The sequence below is a fragment of the Leptosomus discolor genome, chromosome 2 (genome assembly GCF_034619465.1).
Source record: "Leptosomus discolor isolate bLepDis1 chromosome 2, bLepDis1.hap2, whole genome shotgun sequence".
Lineage (NCBI taxonomy): Eukaryota > Metazoa > Chordata > Aves > Leptosomiformes > Leptosomidae > Leptosomus > Leptosomus discolor.
The window spans coordinates 52942044-52963578 of NC_141392.1; the positions used below are offsets into that span (position 1 = coordinate 52942044).

The 21535-nt window shown below is 41.0% G+C and overlaps 1 protein-coding gene across 1 annotated transcript in view; it reads left to right on the plus strand.

The window, feature by feature from the left end:
* Positions 1-21535, plus strand: part of UTRN (utrophin) — a 397724-nt gene that overhangs the window by 70460 nt on the left and 305729 nt on the right. The window contains exons 2-6 of the mRNA XM_086461077.1: positions 204-265; positions 14439-14531; positions 15951-16028; positions 19405-19497; positions 20366-20538. Of these exons, the coding sequence (XP_086317203.1) occupies positions 204-265; positions 14439-14531; positions 15951-16028; positions 19405-19497; positions 20366-20538 (499 nt within the window). The remainder of the gene's footprint in view (positions 1-203; positions 266-14438; positions 14532-15950; positions 16029-19404; positions 19498-20365; positions 20539-21535) is intronic.

Consider the following 21535-nt stretch of genomic DNA (forward strand, 5'->3'; position numbering starts at 1 on the left):
GTGGTTGCTAGTGGAAGTTGAAACATCTGTGTGACTCCACCAGTACCACAGTCTTGTAGAGGTTTGAACAGCTTTCTTGACAGATTAGGCAAAAAAATCTCCCACTGAGTCAGGATACTGTTTAATATGACCTGTTTTGAGCAATCTAGGATTAAGAAGAATACATTTTCACCTATTGTTTTCTTCTTATATTCTCTTTCCAGATGAACACAATGATGTACAGAAAAAGACCTTTACGAAATGGATAAATGCTCGGTTTTCCAAGGTAATGTTGGATTGGAAGTACTGTTTTATTTTGTTTGATTCACTGTTGAGAACAATATTGTTTAAATATACTTTGCTCTTACTCTTGTAGGATACTCCTAGTAAAATGTGTCGAAATATGTACTGAAAACAGGTTAAATACTGTAATGTTTGTTCTCTCTCCGTTTCCCCACATAAACATTTGATACTACATGTTGTTTAAGAAAAAAAGATAGATTCTGTTTGTTAATATATTGCAATACAGTTATTTGCATGATGGTGTCTGTTTGCGTTTTGGTCATCTTACTTTATACAGTTTGTTTCTACATTCAGTTTTCTGAGTGCAATACAGCAGATTTTGAACCTTAGTCACTGTGTTTATTCTGCTGCTGAGTCAGCTTTACTCATCCAAAATACTCTGCCAACCTCCAGTTGAAGCCACCTGGTATTGCTACTTGAGTCTTGACTGTGAAATTTTGAGTTTTCCTTGGATCTCGTGCTGTATGTTTCTTGTTTCATTTTAATTCCTTTTACTGACTTAAAACTTACTGAGGGAGGATCTTGTTTTCTGTTTTGGGACGAGAAAGGAAGTGGTGGTTGCTTTGGGATCCTATTTAAAGCCCGTTTTTTTATGCTGTTCTGCTGGTAGTAAAAAATGACAGTTTGCCCAGGAGTGCAGTGGCAGTGGGATTTCCCTACTTTATGGTTTGAATGTGTGAAGGAACCTGGGTTATTATCAGAGAAAACTCGTGTTTTTTTTCCGGCCAGTATGGTGCTGCCAGTGGGATAACTACTCGTCTGTACCCTGTTAATGAAAAGGGGCATGCATGTGAAATCCTGAAAGCAGATATAAATATAGAAGGAAGAGGGTGTGTGTGGATGTTTTGGTTTGGTTTTCTTTTTAAAGTAAGCAATGACAGTGCTATAGCAATGAACGGCTGCCTCTGGAGCGCTGCCCTTCTGAAATTCTTGGGCAGCAATGCAAGAAATTTTTACCTACCTTCCCTTCCTGTGCAACAGGACACTAGGCAATGCAAGGCTTGTGGCCTTGGTTGATTCACTTTGGCTTAGGTTTGTTTTGGTTGAAAGCTTATATCCTGCGCTCTTTATCCAATGCATTCTTGGCTAGTTTGCTCTTTAGAGGAGGAGTGTGTATGTGTAACTGGTGCCTCTACAGCCCGCTTTTGGCTGCTGCTGAGAAGAAAGATGGTCCTGTGGGAGGAGGGTTAGGCAGGGCAGGATCTAGTAGAGAGTGAAAACGTGGTGAGAAAGGAAGGATTGTTTGTAGAGACTTACCCTGATATAAAGATGGCATGAATATAGAAATGACAGTGATATTGAGAATGTGCTGTGTAACTTGTTTGTATGTTACAGACTTTGTATTGAAATAGATGCAATTGTTTTCAGTCTTTATACTTGTACATCTATGGATATATTTTATAAAGTGGCTTTTCCTTTTATATTATGTATTCAGGCAGATCCTGCTTTGCTCCTGGATTTCCCTGCCATGGGGTATAGACAGATAGTTGTTGGATTTGAAGTAACTCTGTAACTTCGTGGCCCATTAAACCACCGGAAGCTCTGAAACCCACATTAGTGATTAAAGAGACTTCTATAAAAGGACGTACTCCCAAGTGCTGCATGTCCAATTCAAACTTGAGCATGGCTACTTTGCCATAACAGGATGCAGATTTATGCAGACTGGCATGTTCAGATTGTAAGCAAATTGCTGGTGTTAAGTAGGAATCACATGTAACAAAGTCTAGTTTCAGCTGTGACTTGAAAAGGTAGAGACTGATTTCAGTTTTATTGAAGTTTTTGCATTTATGAAGTTGTTTGGGTGGTTAATTCCTGTTCTGTGAACTAGATTGATCCAACTGCTCAGCAGGATAGAGAGATTTTAGAGGCTGGGTAAATGTAATCTGATTTACATTACAGAAAACAAAAACTGAGGAATTCTATATGGAATTGCGAAGTTCACTCCAAAACTTAACTCGTCCTTCCATGTTAATTATATTGTAGTTGCCCTTCAGTTAAACACATAAATAAAAAATAACCAGCTGAGCCTCTATAAACTAGTTTGGCATACAAAAATCCTAAAATTACAATTGCATAATGTACTCAAAATCGCTGAACTTGGTTTAAATCCAGTATGGTTTTACAAAGGATCAAGACAGACAGTAATGTCTTTCCCTTCTCTCATCACAGAATAGGTAGAGCAAAACACAGTGAGTATCTCAAGTATGCTGTGAGGTACCCGTATCTGCTTCTGGCACCTATTCAGTGAGATCTAAGTTCTTGCTCTAGTTCACAGTACAGTAACTTGTGTTTGTGCTCTTCATTTGAACTGTGCTAGAACAAAATGCATCATCTTTTGCATGTATTTTTTTGAAATGAAAGCACAAGCACGTTTAGAGTGGATTGAGTCCTAAGGTCAATAAATGTACTTGTCCAAGCCTCAGTGTTTGCTGTAGAAATCTTTACCTTAGCAGAGCCATACACACTACAGCTCACAAGCCTATGATGATTGTCTAGTAAGAGTATTTTGTTAAAATTAAAAAGAATAAAAATTGTTAGAGAAATAGTCTATTTCTCCAAGCTTTAACCAATAGGGAAGCTTACATTCAAATAAATGTTGATACAGAGCATTTCAGTGTATTTTTATATTAAGCCATGTGATGTTTTTCCTTAATGTGCGTTTTTTCCATTGCTCTGTCCAGTCTAATTTCAAGAGTCGGATTTATCTGTTTTCCTGTGGTAGAGGCCAGCAATTGAGGAATCTAATTGAATGAATAGTTAATGTATGCTCTTCAGACTCTGTAAAACTATTTTTCTATCTTTTTTTTATATCAGTTTATCCCTTTCTGTCCTTTTTTCTTTAATACTTAGCAGTTCACAAGTATTAATGGATGTATTTTCAGAATACCTTTCCACAATGCGAGAGTACTATCTTCTGTGTTTACAGCCACTCCAGACAAAGGTAAATATCAGAAGTAGCTACTAATTTTGAGTGCCCAATCTGAGACTTCGGTTAGATTACCCAGAGGATTTGAGATTTCTGTAATATCTTCACGTAAACCAGAGCTTTTGTTGAGCCTTATGACAGAGCTCAGAGGGTTCACCTCTTCTGCAAACTCAAGCAAACCATCTAAAATATCTAGTTGGTTTTCAGATGGAGCTTGATCACTGTAGAGAAGGGACTTCAAGATGATGTCTGTGTCAGCAGGGGTTGGGCTTAATGATCTAAGGAAGTCTGTTAATGTGACACACAGTTAGTGATTACCTGTAAAATTGTGCTTTAAATTATTCTGATTAGTTACAGGGGAACTCTTGGCTAAAAGTAGAGTTTGAATTCAGGTTCACAGGATAGTTTAAATCTGCAATTGCATGGCATATGAGCAGGCCTGGGACTTTTAGATCCATCATACAGACCTCTGAGACTTCAGCTAGTAATTGCATAGCGTAGTGACTGGATGCTTGCACTCACAACTCTATAAGGTTTCTAGAAAACTTGATAGGCATGTTGAGGGATTCAGGAGTCTTGTGTCCCACTTTAGACCCTGCAAGTACAGATTTTTCTGCCCTGTTTTCTTTCTTTACTCCTCCTTTCTGACCCTGTTTCTTCCCACCCCCCCTTACTATTACACCCTCTTGTGTCAGAAAGCTTGCCTGCCTAGCAAATCCTGGCAAATGTGGAGTTTTGATTGCCCTGCCTATTTCATTCCCACTTCTGTCTTTGTCACTTAGTTGCTTACCCAGCAAGACCCAATTTTTCTTGTTAAAGCTCCAGACATGCTCTGCCTGTCCTTCTTTTCCCCTTCTCTCACTTTATATCTCCTCACCTTCCTAGCCTTTACAGGATTTGATGCTTGTGTGGTTGGTCCTATTTTTGCATCTCTCCTTGTCTAAGCAGTCCTAGCCTTGTTGTCTTTTTGTCTCCTTGCAGGGGTCAGTATTTGCTGGCTTCCGTGTTCACATTTTCCAGGGTACTTCTTTTCCAAGTTTGCTCTCAGATTGGTTACTGTCCTGTCTTGCTATTCCTGAACTTGGCAGGTAGGACCCAGAGTTTGCGCAAGAAACATGATGCCCTAACTCTTAATTTAGACCCATGGAGTCAGATCTGTCACAGCCTGTTGGAGCTTAGCGCTGTCACTCTAGAGGAAGTTCACAGATCCAGCATGGGCAAACTGGGGCTCTTCCCCAAAGAATCATGTCTTCATTACATTTAGGAAGTTCTCCCACAGGGGTGGCAAAACTGCTTTATTGCTAGGAAGGTTGTGCTCTGCAAAAAGAACATAAAACCCTGAGATGTTTGTGGTATTCAGTGAAAATGACAGTGTTGAGGGTTTCCCTGCCCCTCAAGTCAAAAGCCTTGGGTATGGATGGCTGTTGAACGGAGCCAGCTGAGGCCATTGTTCCATGGTGTCAGGAACTGCCTTCAAAGCTCTTGCATGCCTGAGAGCTGTGCCTCCCTTCCTTTTTTGTCACATACTCCCATCTCTTTCCAATCTGACCTCTCAATTTAATTCTTCTTATATACAGAAGCCTTACACGCTCTTATTTCTGCATTTGCAGCGTTCTTGTTCCATGTATTTCCATGATCCTAGTCCTCCAGGTCCTGTGCTGGTGTCCTGACATCTGCATTGGCCAGCAGCTGCAGCACTGGCAGGGTTTGGACCCACAGTAGGACCTCCTGGTGTGGGTAAAGGCAGACCTCCCATGCTTTTACAGCATCTTAAGCTCCTGCTCTGCAATCTTCCGAAATGCATGTCAGTTTAGGGTTAGAGAGCAAAGAAGAGGCTGAGGTGCAGCTTGGGAGCGGACTGTGTCCTCCAGGGTGGAGCTTCAGGTTGGTCTGTGAGAAGGCAAATGCTTGGTGCTGGGTGTCCTGTGTGTTTTCCCTCCTGGGCTCTGACAGGTCCCCTCCTGTGGAAGGACACCTAATAAAGTAAAGATGAGAAAAGACAGGGCAGAAGGCAAACTGGTGAGCTGTACTTGGAGTGCTTTGTGATGTGGTGGCTTTATATGCATCTTAAAACAGCCCCTCCCTCATTATAGCAGGCGTTAATTCATTTGCATTCTTATCTAACTTTCTGGGTGGTGTGCTGTATAGATCTTTTCCATCATTTTTGCTCATTAATTTTCTCCTTTCCTCTAAGGGTTGTTTTAACATAATAGCAGATGTCGGGCCCCATACTTCTGAAGACATTTTGCTGCTCTACTGCTTACTCTTGGCAAATGTGATAAATCTTTTTAAAGACAAAAGCATACCTATTGAAGATAATTGATTTCACATGACCTGAGATACCTGAGGCCAAAAACATTTGTGAAGGGATTTTTTGGGATGGAGAATTATGGAGTTTAATGTATTAGTCATGCAAGAAGAGAGATCAAAAAGATTGATTAGACAATTTTATCTGTCCAAGGAGACATCTCCTAAGATGGTCTGTAGTCCTTTTTCCAGTTCAGTTTTTGTGGCGCAAGCAAGGAAATACTTGACTGCTGATAAAAATATTTTCCAGCCTAATTGCTCCTGCTGTTTTCCACTGCTGAATTAAACTGTAAAATGTAACTTAAAAGATAGCCAAAGCCTATAAAAAAATTTTGGCCTTAACCTGAGGAACAACCTAGTTGGAAAAGAATTAGTGTTTGTATGAACCAGCCTTGAAAAATTCAATTTTTAATCTACTTTTTTTTTCTTAACTGGATTGCTTAGTCCCTCCTTCTGAGAAGAAGTCCAATAGGATGCGAATTAACCAAGATGCAAGAAAATAAATCTTTTCTTCTGTAATAGTTTGAGATATAAGGATGACTAATTTGTAGCATAAAAGCAATAATATGTGGCAGTTCATGATCTCTCCCAGATTTAGCTATGACATAAGAATCGCCAGTTTTCTGCCCTCAGCTGCTGGTATTTTCTGCTCTAAGTACACAGTGTGGGTAGCATCTCCATTGCTGGACTTCAAAGCTTGGTGTAGTAATATGGACTAATTACTGCTGATTTTGGTTAATGCTCTGGACTTTGGGGTAGAGTTTGACTGTCATTTATGGTCTCTGTTATCTCAGTTATTGGGATGTTTGTATTTGTGTTACCTTCTCAGGCACTAGAGATGAACCTGGTAGAGGCACTGAAGCAAATCTGTCCCTTTACCTGTTAATCGCTAATAAGAACAATCACAGAATCAACCTAGTCAGGATATTTTTTTTGAGGAACCAAGTTGCAATCTGAAGTTTTTTTTAAAAAAAAAAAGAGGAAAAAAAAAAAGAGAAAAAGATAACCTTCCAGTCTTACAGGAGAAATAATTGACAGTGATAGGAAGTATGGTCCCAACTGCTGCTGCTAGTAGTGATACATAATGAGGCTTAATTGCATGATGAGGTTAGTACTGTTATATTAAACATATTGTAATAACATAAGCTTATGTAAATGCATTAATAGATACACTGGGGAGAAGAAAAAGACCCACAGAATTGCTGATGCCTTGTGTGTTTTGCGCCTTGCTATGTCTAATGTTTGCTTTTATATGTTTTCCTTCCTTCTATCATGTTGTCAGTCAAGTATTTAAGGTGTTCTGTGAATTGAGCTATCTTTAAGCTTTTCAGCTTTGCTGCTCTGTAAACTCATCTCTGTCATCTAGTAGAATCAAACTTTCCAGCATATCTCAGTGATGAGTCTTACTCCCCCCGCCCCACATTAGTTTGTGGTGTTTTAAATAGCTGTTTAGTTGCTTGTAATTACCTTGTTTTTAAGCACCAGTAGTGATATTTAATTTGGTCTAGAAGATGTTTTCCTCCTGCGATTTGTATTTATTTATTTATTACTTGGTATTTAAATTCGTAGGTTTTGGTACTAGCATCACGTAGAGATGCCACAACTACTTGGGCATCTTCAGCATAGAGTAGAGCATACTCAACTAAAATACATCTGTCACAGTATTTGTGTGTGCTGTCTAACTCCTGCATGTCAGTGGAAGGAGAATGGAAAAAAAGTATCATGTTTTAATAAAAATACTTATGTAAACAATGACTATGGTCTTAAATTAGAAATTGGCAAGATTATTTGTTGACATAGTTGTTTACTTTTTTGAAATAGCCTTCTTGCTTTCTGAATTGTTTCCCACATTAAGTTCCCATGTACTGGCCTCGTGATAGAGCAGCACTTGACATGTTTCTTAATTTGTACTGGTAATGATAAAATGCCGTTCTTACTCCTTGTGTTGTTTGTAATCGCATTTAAACAAAGTAGGTGGCTACCATGAGTTCCCTAGGAGTGTACTTCAACATTATGAATCATTCACCTTCTAGTTTAAGTGACCAACTTGTTCAATATTTTCACCATCTCAAGAAAAAGGGGAAAGGTGTCTTTACACTCTACTACTATTTTGACCTACTTACCGAGCATCTTATTAGACTTTTAAAATAGTCATCTGTTGGTTAAAAATAATTAACAGAAGAGTCTGACTTTCATGTAAGTGACACTGGAAGATCAGAAGAACCTGTTGGAGAATCAAGGTTTACTGCTTCCTATATCCTTTCAGGGTGTTTTGGTGTTTCTGAGGTGGCAGATGATGTAAACGGCAACTAGGGCTTTTCCCAGCACTGCTCTGGGCAGTCAGAACTTGTCTGCTGCATTCCCTTGGTGGCTGGTGAAGGTCATACGTATGCTTTTACAATATGTGTTGCTTCCCTGGTGACAGCCAGCGTGCATTACTGTGAAACTGAGAGCACCTTTCATCCTGGTTTTAATGCTGTCGCTAGGAGGTCTGAATCGGTACCACTGAGGAGGATGTGAAATATCTCTTACTCCCAAATATCTTTGGCGTTCATTTATTGGAAAAGTTAAGTCTAATAATGTACCTTTGATAATTAATTTAAAGAACATGTAAATTCCCCACTGCAGGTAACTATGATGACGTAAGAGAAAACTGCACGTTTCTAGTTAAACTAGATTAACATTAAAACTTCTTTAGTTGTTAACTTTGCATATAATTTCATGTTCAAGAACAATATACAAAAAGTATAAATAGCTCTGATAAAATGATAAATAATAGCTTGTGTTAAAAAAAAGAAAAAAGGTGAGGCTTTGTTGTACTAAGAATTGTGACTATTCTCTCTAGCTTGGCTCAATTTGATATAATTCCCCATTAGTAATAAAGGGACAGTTAAGAATGTTCTACTGTGAAATATATTCAAGGAAGATTCTGCCTTGCAGCTGTATGTGGCTTCAGTAGGACAAACTGTAAATGTTGATGGCTGGTCTTTCTACTGTCGGTAGCATTGGATGACTTAAAAAATCTGGTTTGGATTTTGTTTATCTTTATTTCTTGGGAATGTTTTCTGTCAAAGAAGGAATGATTTCTGCACAGTCATATTGGCTGGCCTTGATGACCCTTCTTTACAAGTAATCCTAGATGCACACAAGGAAGTGTGAGTCACCCTCTTAAACCTGATCCAGGTAGAGGGGCTGAAAGACGGCCAGCAGGCATGTGAGGGCTGCTGCTGCCAGGAGGGGATGACTGCGCGTGGGCTGCTCTTCCCAAATGGTGCTAGTGTCTTGCTGGAACATGTAAAGCTGATACCCGTAGTGACTGGTCTTGCCACATACGGCTAGCATCTGGTCTCTAGCTCAAAGATCATTCAGAAACAACTGCTGCTGCTGTCCCATGAGATGAATCAACAGAAAAAGTGTTTCCTGCTGTCGATAACTAGCAGAAGTTCTTCTTTGTCTCTTCCCTCGCCTACTCATGTTAGCACAAAGGCTGGTACCAAAATGCTTGTTGGAATAAATGTGACATGGTGGATTGGATCTGGTTCTCATCCTTGTGCATGAGCCCTGTGTTGAAGAACAAGTGTGTCACCACGCAAATTTTATGGGAGCATAAGCAGGCCTAGCCCCAGCTTATGTACTGTCTCCAGCTGTTATTTCTCTACTTTCCTTTCTCTTCCTCTGCCTTACTTTCCCTTCCTTCTTTCCTCTTCCTCTTTTCCGTATGCCAGCCCCTGTTGAAGTGAATTGTCTCCTTTCTTGCTGTCAATGCCAGTTTAAAGCATTGGGGAACCAACATGGCCTCTTTCTAAGTTAAGTCTCTTAATTATGTTCTTTTGTCTGTCTTATCAAGCCATTGTCTCTACTACAGCAACTCTGTTGTGCAGGTCTGCTGGCAAAGCCCTCTCGGGCAGGCTGAGGGAAAGAGATTTCTGCCAGTGTTTTTTTTGCTGTTGCAGCAAACTTAAGCGAAGCTGAGAAAAACTACCTTCTGTTAGCTGATAAGTGTTCAGCGAGGGGGATGTGAATATTGTACATCCTGAACAGGCACAGTTCTCCTGGTACGTGGTGTGTCCCTGCCTGTCCTTTATGCTATCTTTGTAGTGTAAACTGGACCCTACTTTGCCTTTGAGAAAGGACCCGTTATCTGCCTTATATTTGTACAGTGCTTAGCACAATGTAGGCTGCTCCTTAAGTACTTACCAATGCAACCATGACTAGCCATTTACCCTTGCTGAAGGACTCAGTATGGTTTGTCCCTGTCACTCTTATAATGCAAATACCTAAATTTCTTGATCTATTATGCTCAGTGATGGACTGCTGTTTACAGGATGCTGTTGGAGGCAGAGCTGCTTTGTACTTGCGTTGTCTTTAAATATGCAGAAAGTGAGTAAAATATTGTCGGTATAATACTGTATACTAGGCAGGACACTACAGACACACACACATATGCTTTTTGTATACTGCAGATATGGATATTTATTTGTGCGTGTGTATATATCTGTGGGTACAGATTTTTTTTTCATAAGGACAGATCGCTTTCTGGAGGTTAGGAGTGAGCAGTGTGGGTAGGGGCAGTGATCTGCAGAGCCCCATGCCTTACCCTGTAGGGTGGGAGAGGACTTCTGCTCTCCCCCAGAGCCCTAGCTCTTGCTGCAGCATGCCAGTCTGCCCCAGCACAGAGCTGGTCCTAGGGGTGTCTGCTGCACCCCAGCGTGCCTTGGGGCAGTGCTGTCTCCATGGGCCTGTCAGGTGCTCTGTGGTGGGAGTCGAGGTGGTGGGTCAGAGCCAGGGCTTGGAGTGCTGCTGGCCCTGCTGGAACTTGGTTTGGCTCTGACTAAATGTGGTTCTCAGGTTGCCTCTGGTGCCACAGCAGCCTCCCCCGGTAGGCTCAGTGGTGAGTCCTACATGCAAAGAGGTGGGGCTCTACGCTTGTTTTCTCACAAGGAGGTAGTGGTGGTGGCAGCAGCCTGGCCTGGCTCTGGACTGTCCTGTGCCTGGTACAGGAGGGCATGTGTAGCTGTTCTGCCAGCGTTGCCCCAGAGTTTTCCATTTCTTCTCTTGGGAAATGGATGTAGGGAATATCTCTTGGGCTGCCATTTTATGAAATTATTTTCCAGCTCCTTTCTAAGCTTAACAAACTTTGAGTCAAACAGCTGTCAGAAGCTGGGATATGTAGCTGTTCTGTCTGGAAAAGGAAAGGACTTCCTGAAGCACAGCAGGTTGTTATCTAACTGCATCCAGGAAAGCCGGGCAGAATCCAGCTGCACTGTGTGCTGGAAGACAGAGCAGTGATGTTCCTGATTGCGGACCGTGGGGCTTGAATAGCAGATCCTGCGTGGAAATGGTGTCCAGGTGTGAGGAAAATGCATGGGTGGGAGGAGGCAGCGTGAGCAGAGGAGGGTACAGCGCATTCACGGACTCCCATTGCGACAGCAGTGCCGTGGGCTGGCTCTGTGCCCTGACGGAACAGCTGGGGCTGCCTGGGTGGCCGCTGCCACCAGGTGCGTGCATGTCCCTCTGGTGGGTGTGGGAAGCTGGAGGAGCAGGTTTCCAGCCTTCCTGACAGGTGTGCTGCAGTGGAGGTGGTGAAGGGCTTGGCAGAGTGGGTGCTGCAGCCCGTTCTCAGCCAACTTCAGTCGCCCTGCACTTGTAGAAGTGCTTCCTGTGAACTCACTTCCTTCCCATAGAGAGTTTTGCTAGGCTTCACTGAATACAGAACAGAGGCGTTGCATGTTGCTATACCTCTGTTTTGAGGATAGTTGATACTTTCATAAAGAAATAATGAAAGAAGGAGTAGTTTAAATTGCAGAAATAATTTACTGCTCTTCTGCTGACTCTTTAAACTGGCAGCGAGATATGGTGTTCTGATAGCCAGTGAGATGGAAAACCCATTCTCCTGAGAAAGCGAATCTGAATTATTTCCACCACCACAGCAGGGTGCATTGCGTAGGGCTGGAATGTACCATGACCTGTCAAAATGAATGACTGAAAGCAGGAAGTCGTTCAGCTTGTTTTCATGTATGTGAAGTGAGGGGATGGGAAACGAAGAAAGAAGGCTGTATTCTCTTGATGCCCTTGTTGCCCAGTATTAAATGAGGCATCTTTCTGTTTTTCCAGCAGATCCGAATCCTTTTTTTTTTTTTAAAAACTTCTGGACCTAGGGCCACAAACTTATTGAGGATATATAGATACAGCATTCTCAGTTTTGGTGTTATTGGTCTGTTATAGATGTGTGCATTGTTTTAATTATATAATTAAACATCCCACAACACAACATCCTTGTCACTAAATTGGAGAGATAGGGGTTTGATGATTGGACTGTTAGATGGATAAGGAATTGGCTGGATGCCTGCATCCAAAGAGTTGCAGTCAACTGCTCCATGTCCAAATAGAGATCGGTAACAAGTGGTCTCCCTCGGGGTCTGTATTGCAACCTGTGGTGTTCAATATCTTCATCAATGACATGCAGTGGATTTGACTGCACCCTCAGCAAGTTTGCGGGTGATACCATGCTGAGCAGTGCAGTTGATTTGCAAGAGGGAAAGGATGCCATCCAGAAAGACCTCGTCAGGCTGGAGGAGCGGGCTTGTGCGAACCTCGTGAAGTTCAGCAAGGCCAAGTACAAAGTCCTGCACCTGTGTCGGGGCAGCCCCAGTACAGACTGGGGGGATGAATGGATTGAGAGCAGCCCTAGGGAGAAGAACTTAAGGATACTGGTGGATGAAAAATTTGACATGAAATGGAAACGTGTGCTTGTAGCCTAGAAAGCCAACCATATCCTAGGCTGCATAAAAAGTGTGGCAAGCAGGTCGAGGGAGGTGATTCTGCCCCTCTACTCCAGTCTCGTGAGATCATGTGCTTCAATGTCTAATGGGTATTTGCTTTCACAACGAGTGTTTGAGTTGTATTGCATCTAGGGAGGCCTTAGTTAGCTCCTTCTATCTGCTCTACTGGACGCGTAAAACACTTTCCTTGTGCCTTTACCAGCCTACTCGTAGTGTCTTCTGGGTGGTGATGCAACACAAATTTAAACCAAATTTTGCTGGCATCTGAGGTCATTGCACTGTGGAGCATCTCCCATTATACACCATAAACTGTACAAGAGGCTTCCTTGCACCTAGTCTTAGGTATTCTTGTTGTTCTGCTCTAGCATGCTTTAAAAGTTTGATTAAGTCACTGCGTAGCAGCAAAGCATCTGAATCATCTGTGAAATGTGCATGCTCTAGGAGGAAAGCTTTGTCCCTTACTGTGCTAGAAAGGGTATAGTTGAGCTCAGGAAGTGGCAGTATGTAATGGCAGGATGTTATAAAATGCTGCTATTTCACAAATCCTCCTATTTAGTATTGATCTGACAGCTACGCAGCTTTCTACACCCTTTACGTAAATGTGTCAACATGTGTATATATACACGTTTTTAAGCATGACTTGTGAAAGTCACGTGGCACTTCGGGACATGGTTTAGTGGGCATGGTGGTGTTGGGTTGACGGTTGGACTTGGTGATCTTAGAGGTCTTTTCCAACCTTAATGATTCTATGACTTGTGAAAGTAGTTGAAGAATAGATTTGCTAGAGAAAATTCATTGCAAAGTAATTTGATATCAGATACTGTGTAGTTTAAGAAGTCACCTTAGTTATGTGACCATTCTTGCTGCTGTTAGTATTGCTGGTTAATGCTATGTTACGTTTAGGTATGTTTTCGTACAGGAGATTAAAATATGGCTCTGCAGCTATTCAACTCTGATTTCTTGTGAATAGTTTTAGTAGTATCAAATCTGATTGAAGTGGACATTTAAGAAAAGCTGTTACGAATTTTGGGGAAAACCAGATGTTTGCCAGGAAATGAGGTTCAGGAGGCAGTTCAGCTCTTTCTGATTTGTTAGCCAGCATTTGGCAATTACTAGCAGCTGTCAGGGCAGGAAGAGGTAAGTGAAGGTAGAGGAGATCTGTCAGCTAATTCATGTCATGTAAGATGGGCCTTTGACAGCCTTGGTTCTGAAGAGCAATGTTAAAAAACCAAGGTGATAAAGGCAATGTTAGTTTTATGTACTTTTTAGAAAATATTTTTCTTCTCAAATTGGCCCTTCAAATAGACACTGAAAGCAGTAGCTTAATTGATCTCCTGGCAGCCAGCAGATGAATATTACAAAGCAAATGCACTTAGCTGCTGGCTAGCTGTGTCTTCTTCCCCTGCCCTGTAACACTTTCCCATGTTAACTTTCTTAAGGTCCAAGAAGAAATAAGCGTAAAAGAGAGTGAGGGGTAGGTTAACATCATTCTACTGTCTTGTACCACCATTCTTGTACAGCGTCCCTCTACCTCCAAAGAAAATGAATATTACAAATGTGTGATTTAGGGTAGCTCTTAGTTTCATAATTTGCTTCTTTTTCCAGGGTACAGAAAATGAGTAATTTGTTTCCATATATTACACCTTTTGTTCTACTAATCTGTGTAGAAGTGAGGCAGCTCCTTACACAGGACTCAACAACTCAAGGTCCTTTTTGGCTTTTTCTTTTTTTAAATCTGAGAGAATTTGTCCCAACAGCTTTGTTCTGAAAAGTCCCAGTTTATTCCTCCTTTAGGTACAGCCAGACCAAAGCATTCTTTCTCAAATGACTCCTCAAACCTGCCAAGTTTTGTTCTTTGCCATCTTTGTGTTAACACATCTACCCTAATGTGAGCCAGGATGTACTTAGTCAGTTTTTGGGTACTAGCTGCTGATGCACAGAGCCACAGAGATGGGGAGAAACAAAAAATGCTGAAGAGGGGAAGGGTGCCGTCCTGATCGCTGTCACAGCCCCCTAGCTTCTATTTACTATGTTTGGTACTAAACAAGAATCGAGTGAAAGATAAAAAGGAAAAATTGCCTTTTTCAGAGAGAGTTTACCTAAATGCTATTTTTATTGCTGCTTTTGTGTTTTTTCTGCAGAGTGGGAAGCCCCCAGTTAAGGACATGTTCACAGATCTGAAAGATGGAAGGAAGCTTTTGGACCTTTTGGAGGGTCTGACGGGGAAACCTTTGGTAAGAAAAATGTGTATGAGTCATATTCCCATTTATTAAAAAAAAATCCCAAATAAACAGAACACAAAACCCAAACTGTAGCGTGTGATTTTTGATTTTAATTTATTTAAAAACCTATTTTGCTTGCAATATGTACTTGCTCTCTACAGTTCCAGTGAAGTTCCCATGAACTCCGTTCATGGGCTGTAGGGTCAAGCTGAAGTTAGCTGTGTAACCCTTTCTTGAGGGTTAACATGTTGTTTAGCAAAGCATGTAAAGCCAGTGCTGTTACTCCCATAGTGTGTATTATTAATAGAGATATTTTTAAGGTCTGCTTCTGGGTGATCTGAAATACCTGTGGACTTTCAAATAAGCTCCTGAAAGATCCTTTAAAAGAGGGGGTGGGGAAGAAAAAATGATAACAGCTAGTAGGCAGTATAAAAATCTGCATCTCCATTGAAAAATCCTTTATGATCTACTATGATGGGAGAGGGCTAAAACTACTCAAGTCTTGTTTGGGAAAGCATGTGTGGGGCTGAAAACTCTTCCCTGCCAACATTGACTCCTCTTCAGAAAGATACACAAGTCATGGTGAAACCTATGCTATCCCTTGGGATTAAATTCTTGATTTCACTATTTATAATAAATCTGAGTCGTTTATTGACCTTATGGGGAAACCATCAGCCATTTGTAATTTCACCTTGCAAGCTTGCCTTGTTTTTTAAACAGATGCATTTCACTAGTACTTCTAATGATTTGTGGTCTGATTTGAAGTGTATTGAAGACAATATAAGCTTTTTAGGTTCTAATTTTGTTGATAACTGTGTTCCAAGTTCAGCTTCATGCTCTTGCGGTACGATTATGTCCTGCCACAGGAGTTAAATTCCAGTGATTGAAAGCAAATGGAGTGGCAGGTATCGTAAAGAGTTGGAGAGTGTGTCCCCTCCCCACCCCATATTAAAAGGAAGGGAAGGTCAGGAAGTGTAACTTCTTCCCAGTATGCAGAGATTTAGCAGGCTTTTGGTGCCAGAAAAACAAATTGCTGCTTGTTCCTTCGTGGGAGCCAAAAAATTTCAACTACTCTGGCAAATGTTCAAAACCCTCAGATTTTCCCCGGGAACTCCCACTTTGCTTTCTGTTGCCAGTTTATAGTGCTGCAGATGCTGGGAATAAAAATTCTGAACTTGCTGAAGATTGGCTGAAACACATTTTGAATCCAAGGCTTGTCCTGTGCCTCGAATTAAATATTGTTCTGACCAATTTTCATTTTGATGTTTATTTTGAAATTCTTATGGATGAGCTTCTTTGGGTTTTGTTTCTATGGAGAAAAAAAATCTGGAGGAAATGAAGACAAATTTTCTATTGTTTGGTCTATCACTTATTTTGTTAGATCTGTCAAGTTAATTCTGATGTGAACAGATTGTAACTCTTTCTTTTCAGCCTAAAGAACGAGGTTCCACACGAGTACACGCCTTAAATAATGTCAACCGAGTACTACAAGTCTTGCATCAGAACAACGTGAGCAGTTTTTCCACAACTTTTTGATAGACTCTTCAGTTTAGTCCTGTGTGTAAATGAGTTCAAAATGCAGCAAATAAAGATTTTTAGGTACCTAAAATAAGAATTCAGTGAGATGGGTAAACAGTTTTCTGTTATGTGATGTAGAATTTTAGTGTCTGACAATTTTGTGAAATCTTAAGATGCTAACTTAATAATGTTATTAACTAAACTGCGTTTTGTGGGGAAGTGTTCAGCTCCAAAACCAAAGCTGACTTAAAACTCTGCTATGTGTAGCTCATGAACCTGGCAGGACAGAGAGCTAATTTCCAGGGAAGATATGTAACTTGTCCAAAAATCTTTAAGATGAGGGTTTTTTGGTGTCTGTTTTTCATGTCCTGCTCTCAAAATCCAGGAGAATCTTTCTGTTGACATTTGTCAGCTCTTTGTCAGATCTGTACTGACTGTTCCTAATTTGGAGCTTTGGTAACTCATCAGAAAGAACAAGCTAACAAACCGCAATCCTTCTTTAAGAAAAATGATAATAATAATTGTTTTGTTTTGGTTTTACTGCCTGGAAGCTGGTAGTGCTGTAGTAGTGATTTCATTTTTCTCTCTGATGAACAATTCCTGATAAGCATACTCTCTATAGTTAGAGTTTCTATTTGCAAATGTCAGGGCACTAAAATAACTTAATAAGAACGTTCTGGCAATAAAATACATCTAATGCAAAAAGGCACTGACATAGTTATGTAAATTGCTGATTGAAGAGCGATACCAACATGCTGTATAGTACTGCAATTTCCCCTCTGTGTTGGTGGACTAGTGTCATATTTCTGGTTAGTGGTGGGTTGTTTGGGTTTTTTCTAAGGATAAGTAATGAGTCTTTGCAGCTTGAAATTGCTTTATTTTATGAAGATAATAAATGAAATAATATTGAAGTACAATAATTAGTCCTTCCTTAAGCTGGCAGGATCTGGGTTTCTAGAAGTAAACAGATGGTATTAGTTAGCTGAAGGTTGTTACGGTCATGTACATGATTTATACCTCCTGCTTAACTGCATTAGAAATTGTGTGTGTGTTAAGATGAAGGGAAAAGGTATCCACTGAGAAGCAGTTGTATTCTATTGCCTGAGTGTTTGTGGGCTATATAATAGTCAGAACTTGTGAAATAATTTATAAAAATGTTTAAATATATATTGCAAGGATCAGACAAGGCTAAGGTCTACGCCTTTTTCAAGTAATCCTGTGAACCTTGGCCATCTGATGAACAGTATGATTATATGTAATGAATTTCAACTTTTTTGATTTGTGGACTAAGTCTTTAAAAATAATAAAAGAAACCCCACTGGAAATCAGTCCGTATAGTCAATATCAGTCTACCATCAGTAATACTGACTATCTACTGTCAGCTTTCTATTATTGATTCTTTACTTTAGTCTTGGTAGTCCGCTCGCCATCCTGGTGATATCCTGCAAAGGCTATATCCTGCAAAGAATTGGTTTAGTTCAGAATCATTAAAATACAAAAATTGGATGTGGAGTATTTTCTTGAGGTGTAGATAGCAAGAGGAATGTATTATTATTATTTATTATTATTGATGTGTGATTAAAAAATATGAAGTGGGTTTTTTCTTACCCATTCTCAGGAGTGTCTGTTACAGGTGAAAAAAAGCTCTCACAATATAATTGTTTTATTTTTTCTGCCCTTGACCTTTAATCTTGCTTTCTGCTCCTTGTGTTCTGGAGTGCTTTCCACTGAGTTGTTTAATGATCCGCACCGGTGATTCTTTTGGCCTGTTTTTGCCTGTTTAATTTACAGTTACCTTAAAGTATATGCCCAGCACTTGCAGAGTATTGCAGTAAGATTCTGTTCCAGCTGTAACAATTGGGAGAGGACAATCCACAAATCCACAAGCTTCCTTAGTGCTTTGAAGTGTAACTTGTGGCTCCATGTTAGTCTCACAACACAGTTTTGATTTGATTCACCTAACCAAGAGACCTCTCGGGAACTGAAAATTGTCAAGATGACATCTAAAAGCAATGAGTTTACGAGTACATTTTGCAGAATTGAAGCTATTTGTGATTGTGTGATAAGAGGAAAAATATTCTTGGAGTACCATTATATTCTTATTTATCAGCAGTATCTGCTAAAACAAAATGAAACTTTGTTCCTGTCTGTTCTGTCATTCTAGGCTACATCCACTGAGGGCCAGCGTATGGGCTCGATTGTCCATATCGTTTAATAGCTAGTCAGCTCCGTGGTGCAGGTTTTGTCTCTGACCGGTTCTGGTCCCAAGCAATGCCCAGATACAGTTTTTGGGGTTAGTGTAAGCTGGGAGGTGTTTCTGATAGGCACTGTGAATAACACTGTTTTGCAACAGGTGTGAGAAAAGGAGAAAAAAGTTTCCCCATCGAGATGAAATACACTCTGCTGCTTGCCCCTGGGGCTGGAGGTTATTTACAAGAATGAAGCCCCACGATCTGCCCTGTGTGGGAGTGCATTGCAGCATCTGCTGTATATGCACATGCACCCGGGGAGGTATCTGCTGCCTTTGCCATAGGCAGCTGTTCCTAGCCCAATTTCCGTAGGTAAGGTGGTGACGAATGCAGTGTGCTGCTGTTGGTTCCCTCCAAAAGGTGGTTCAGAGTTAGTGCCACTTTCTCTGCATTGACTGACTGGAGATTTGATGCCCCAATTCAGTTCAGACTCCAAAGCAGCACTGAGTGAGTATCTGGTAGTGTGCTCTAAGCTTTGCTGATTCTGGGGGCTGAATACTTGGTGCAAGAGCGGGTAGCCTCTCCTGCCCTCTTACTTACTAAAGTAATCTCCTTGTCTCCATTTCTGTGTTTTTATCTTTTTAATGATCTCAATCAGACCATCAGCTAGTCTGTGTGGGGTCCTATGCATACAGGGAACTTGAAAATTTCATTTTTCTCCTGAACTTTTGGTGGTCTTGTAGAAAACTTGTTCCATTTGGTTGCTGGTTCATGCAAAGGACAAAACAATTCTTAATTACGGAGTTTCCATGGTTCTGTATTATCTCTGAGTGTGTCTAGGAGTAGGACTGATTAATTTTTTTTTAATACCAGGTCCTGCATGTTTGCATTTCTATTGGTCAGTTTTGACTGCTGGTATGCATCTGTGTATTAGAGGAGAGGATAAAACTCTTCCAATGAAGTATCTTCTTTGGTGCCCTCTCTTGTCATGTTGTTTAAGCAGTTGTTAAGACAAATTCAGATAGACGGTACTCTGTCATCTCCGGTTCTCTCTTCTAACTACCTTTTATTTCAGAGCACTTGATGACATATGGCTGGACAGCTAGGAATATGGGGTGGGGTTGTGACTTGAAACTGTGATAACAGTGTTTAATGTAGAGTTGATCTGATCTCTGCAGGTGGAGTTGGTGAATATTGGAGGAACTGACATTGTTGATGGAAATCACAAGCTGACGTTGGGGCTGCTGTGGAGCATTATCTTGCACTGGCAGGTGAGGGGCTGCTGCAAGATCTTTTCCTTTCCAGGAATCGTGTGCGTTGATCTGCTGGGATTCTCACAAATCTTCCTGGGGTTTTGGTGGTGGAAAATACTGCTTCTATTTTGGGCTGGTAAATAAAGGCAGGACAGTGTTTGGTTTCTGATCTCAGTCTATTGGCTGCCTCCCATGATACGTGTTCTTGTATGGGCTCAGTTGTACTCAGCCTCTCAGTTTAGTTCCTGCTGGTGTTAATTGCAGAGAGGCTTTTCAGGCTGAAGCATTGTGTTTGTATCCTTCTTCAAGGCTTTTATGCACTTGTTAGCAGGTGTGTTTTTACTATCTGGGTAGCTGTGTTTGGGCTTGCATCTTGTACGTGGCTCTGTAGGTTTATTTCTCAGTCTCATAGATTGAATTGCTCCTAGTTTATCCAGGTAACTGGGAGGATCATTGAATTCACTTGGAGGGATTTTGGCAGATGCTTGTGCATAGTACCCAAACAGCAAACTAATTTTGTTGGCTGAGCAGATATCATCTTTCAGAAAACCTCTGCAAGCTGTATTTTTGGGGTTTGCTTGCTGGTGGAGCTGCAGCACAAGGCTATGAGAAATGTTATACTCGGGCAGCACAGAGGAGAGGGGGAGGATCATAACGTAAGAGTAATATGTCATTTTTACATGAAGCACTACTGGTTCTTGTAAACAGTAGTGCCAAGATGGCCTGAAGGCTCACGTTCCCAAATTTGATGTGAGGAGTTAGTTTGATTCATAGATTTTCATGGGAAAAACTCTTCATGGTTTGTGAAATAGCTTGGTTCAAGGGTTTTTGTAAGCAGGAAAAGTGAAGAACCTGTCTGTAAAGTGTAGTTACTGCTGTCTTGCAGGTGAAGGATGTCATGAAGAACATCATGTCAGATTTGCAGCAGACCAACAGCGAGAAGATCCTGCTGAGCTGGGTTCGGCAGTCCACGAGACCTTACAGTCAGGTCAATGTTCTGAACTTCACCACGAGCTGGGCAGATGGACTCGCCTTTAATGCTGTCATCCACAGGCACAAGTAGGTAGCAAACAGCTTATCGTAGGCCTGATGAAGTAAGCAGCTTTTGTCCCACGTCTTTGCGCTCGAGCATTTGACAGCTTCTAGCCTGTTTCGGTGATCCATTGTTTTTTGGTTTTTTGTTGTGGTAACAATAACAATGGAGGAACGTTGCCAGAGCCTTGCAAAGAATGGAGGCAAGGCAGCAGTGTAACTCACTCGGTTCCTGCGTATGCATGCACACTTGCTAATTGAAGTGGATTTACCTCCCACTTAGTATGCATTATACAGTGAATATGCTGAACAGGTCTCTGCAGGGGGGGGTTGACCACCTCCTCCTCCTATACTTCCTTCCTCCTGCCCTCCCTCGTCTGCAAAGGGAAATACTTCTTCACTTGGACTTCGCCATATCATTTCGGTAGGAAAATAGAGGAGCTTCAAAATGAAGGAATAAGAGATTCTGTAGCTTTTCTGTAGTTTTTGAATACATCTTGCCTGAAAGACAGTGTATGCTGTTCTTTCAGGAGAACTGTTGATCAGAGGACTCAAAGGGTAATAGAATACTTCAGGTATCTGTACCGTATTCATCAGTTTGTTCATTATACTTTATAAGGGACGGTGTTAAACCTTCTTTGCACAGAGCTTTTGTGTTCTTTCTGATTTTTGGAGAACTCTTCCATAGTTTAAATAAATCATCATTACAGACTTCTATGAAACTTGCATACCATTTTTTTACTTTTTTTTTTTTTAATTTGAGATCTGCTTCTGGGCAAGCCATTCCAATCCAGTGTACCTTAAATGAAGCCAGCTCATTGCTTTGCAAGGGCTGACTGTTCTTAACCATAAATAAACGTTTTAACATGGTAATGGTATGATAATTTCTAGAATTTAACCAGACCTCCTGGCTGCCACGTATCTGGCATGGCAAATGCTTTATAAACACTCAGAATATTTATACCCAGCAGATACAAAGTGTTTGCAAAAGCATATGTTCACTTTGAGCCTCCTGTTCTCTGCT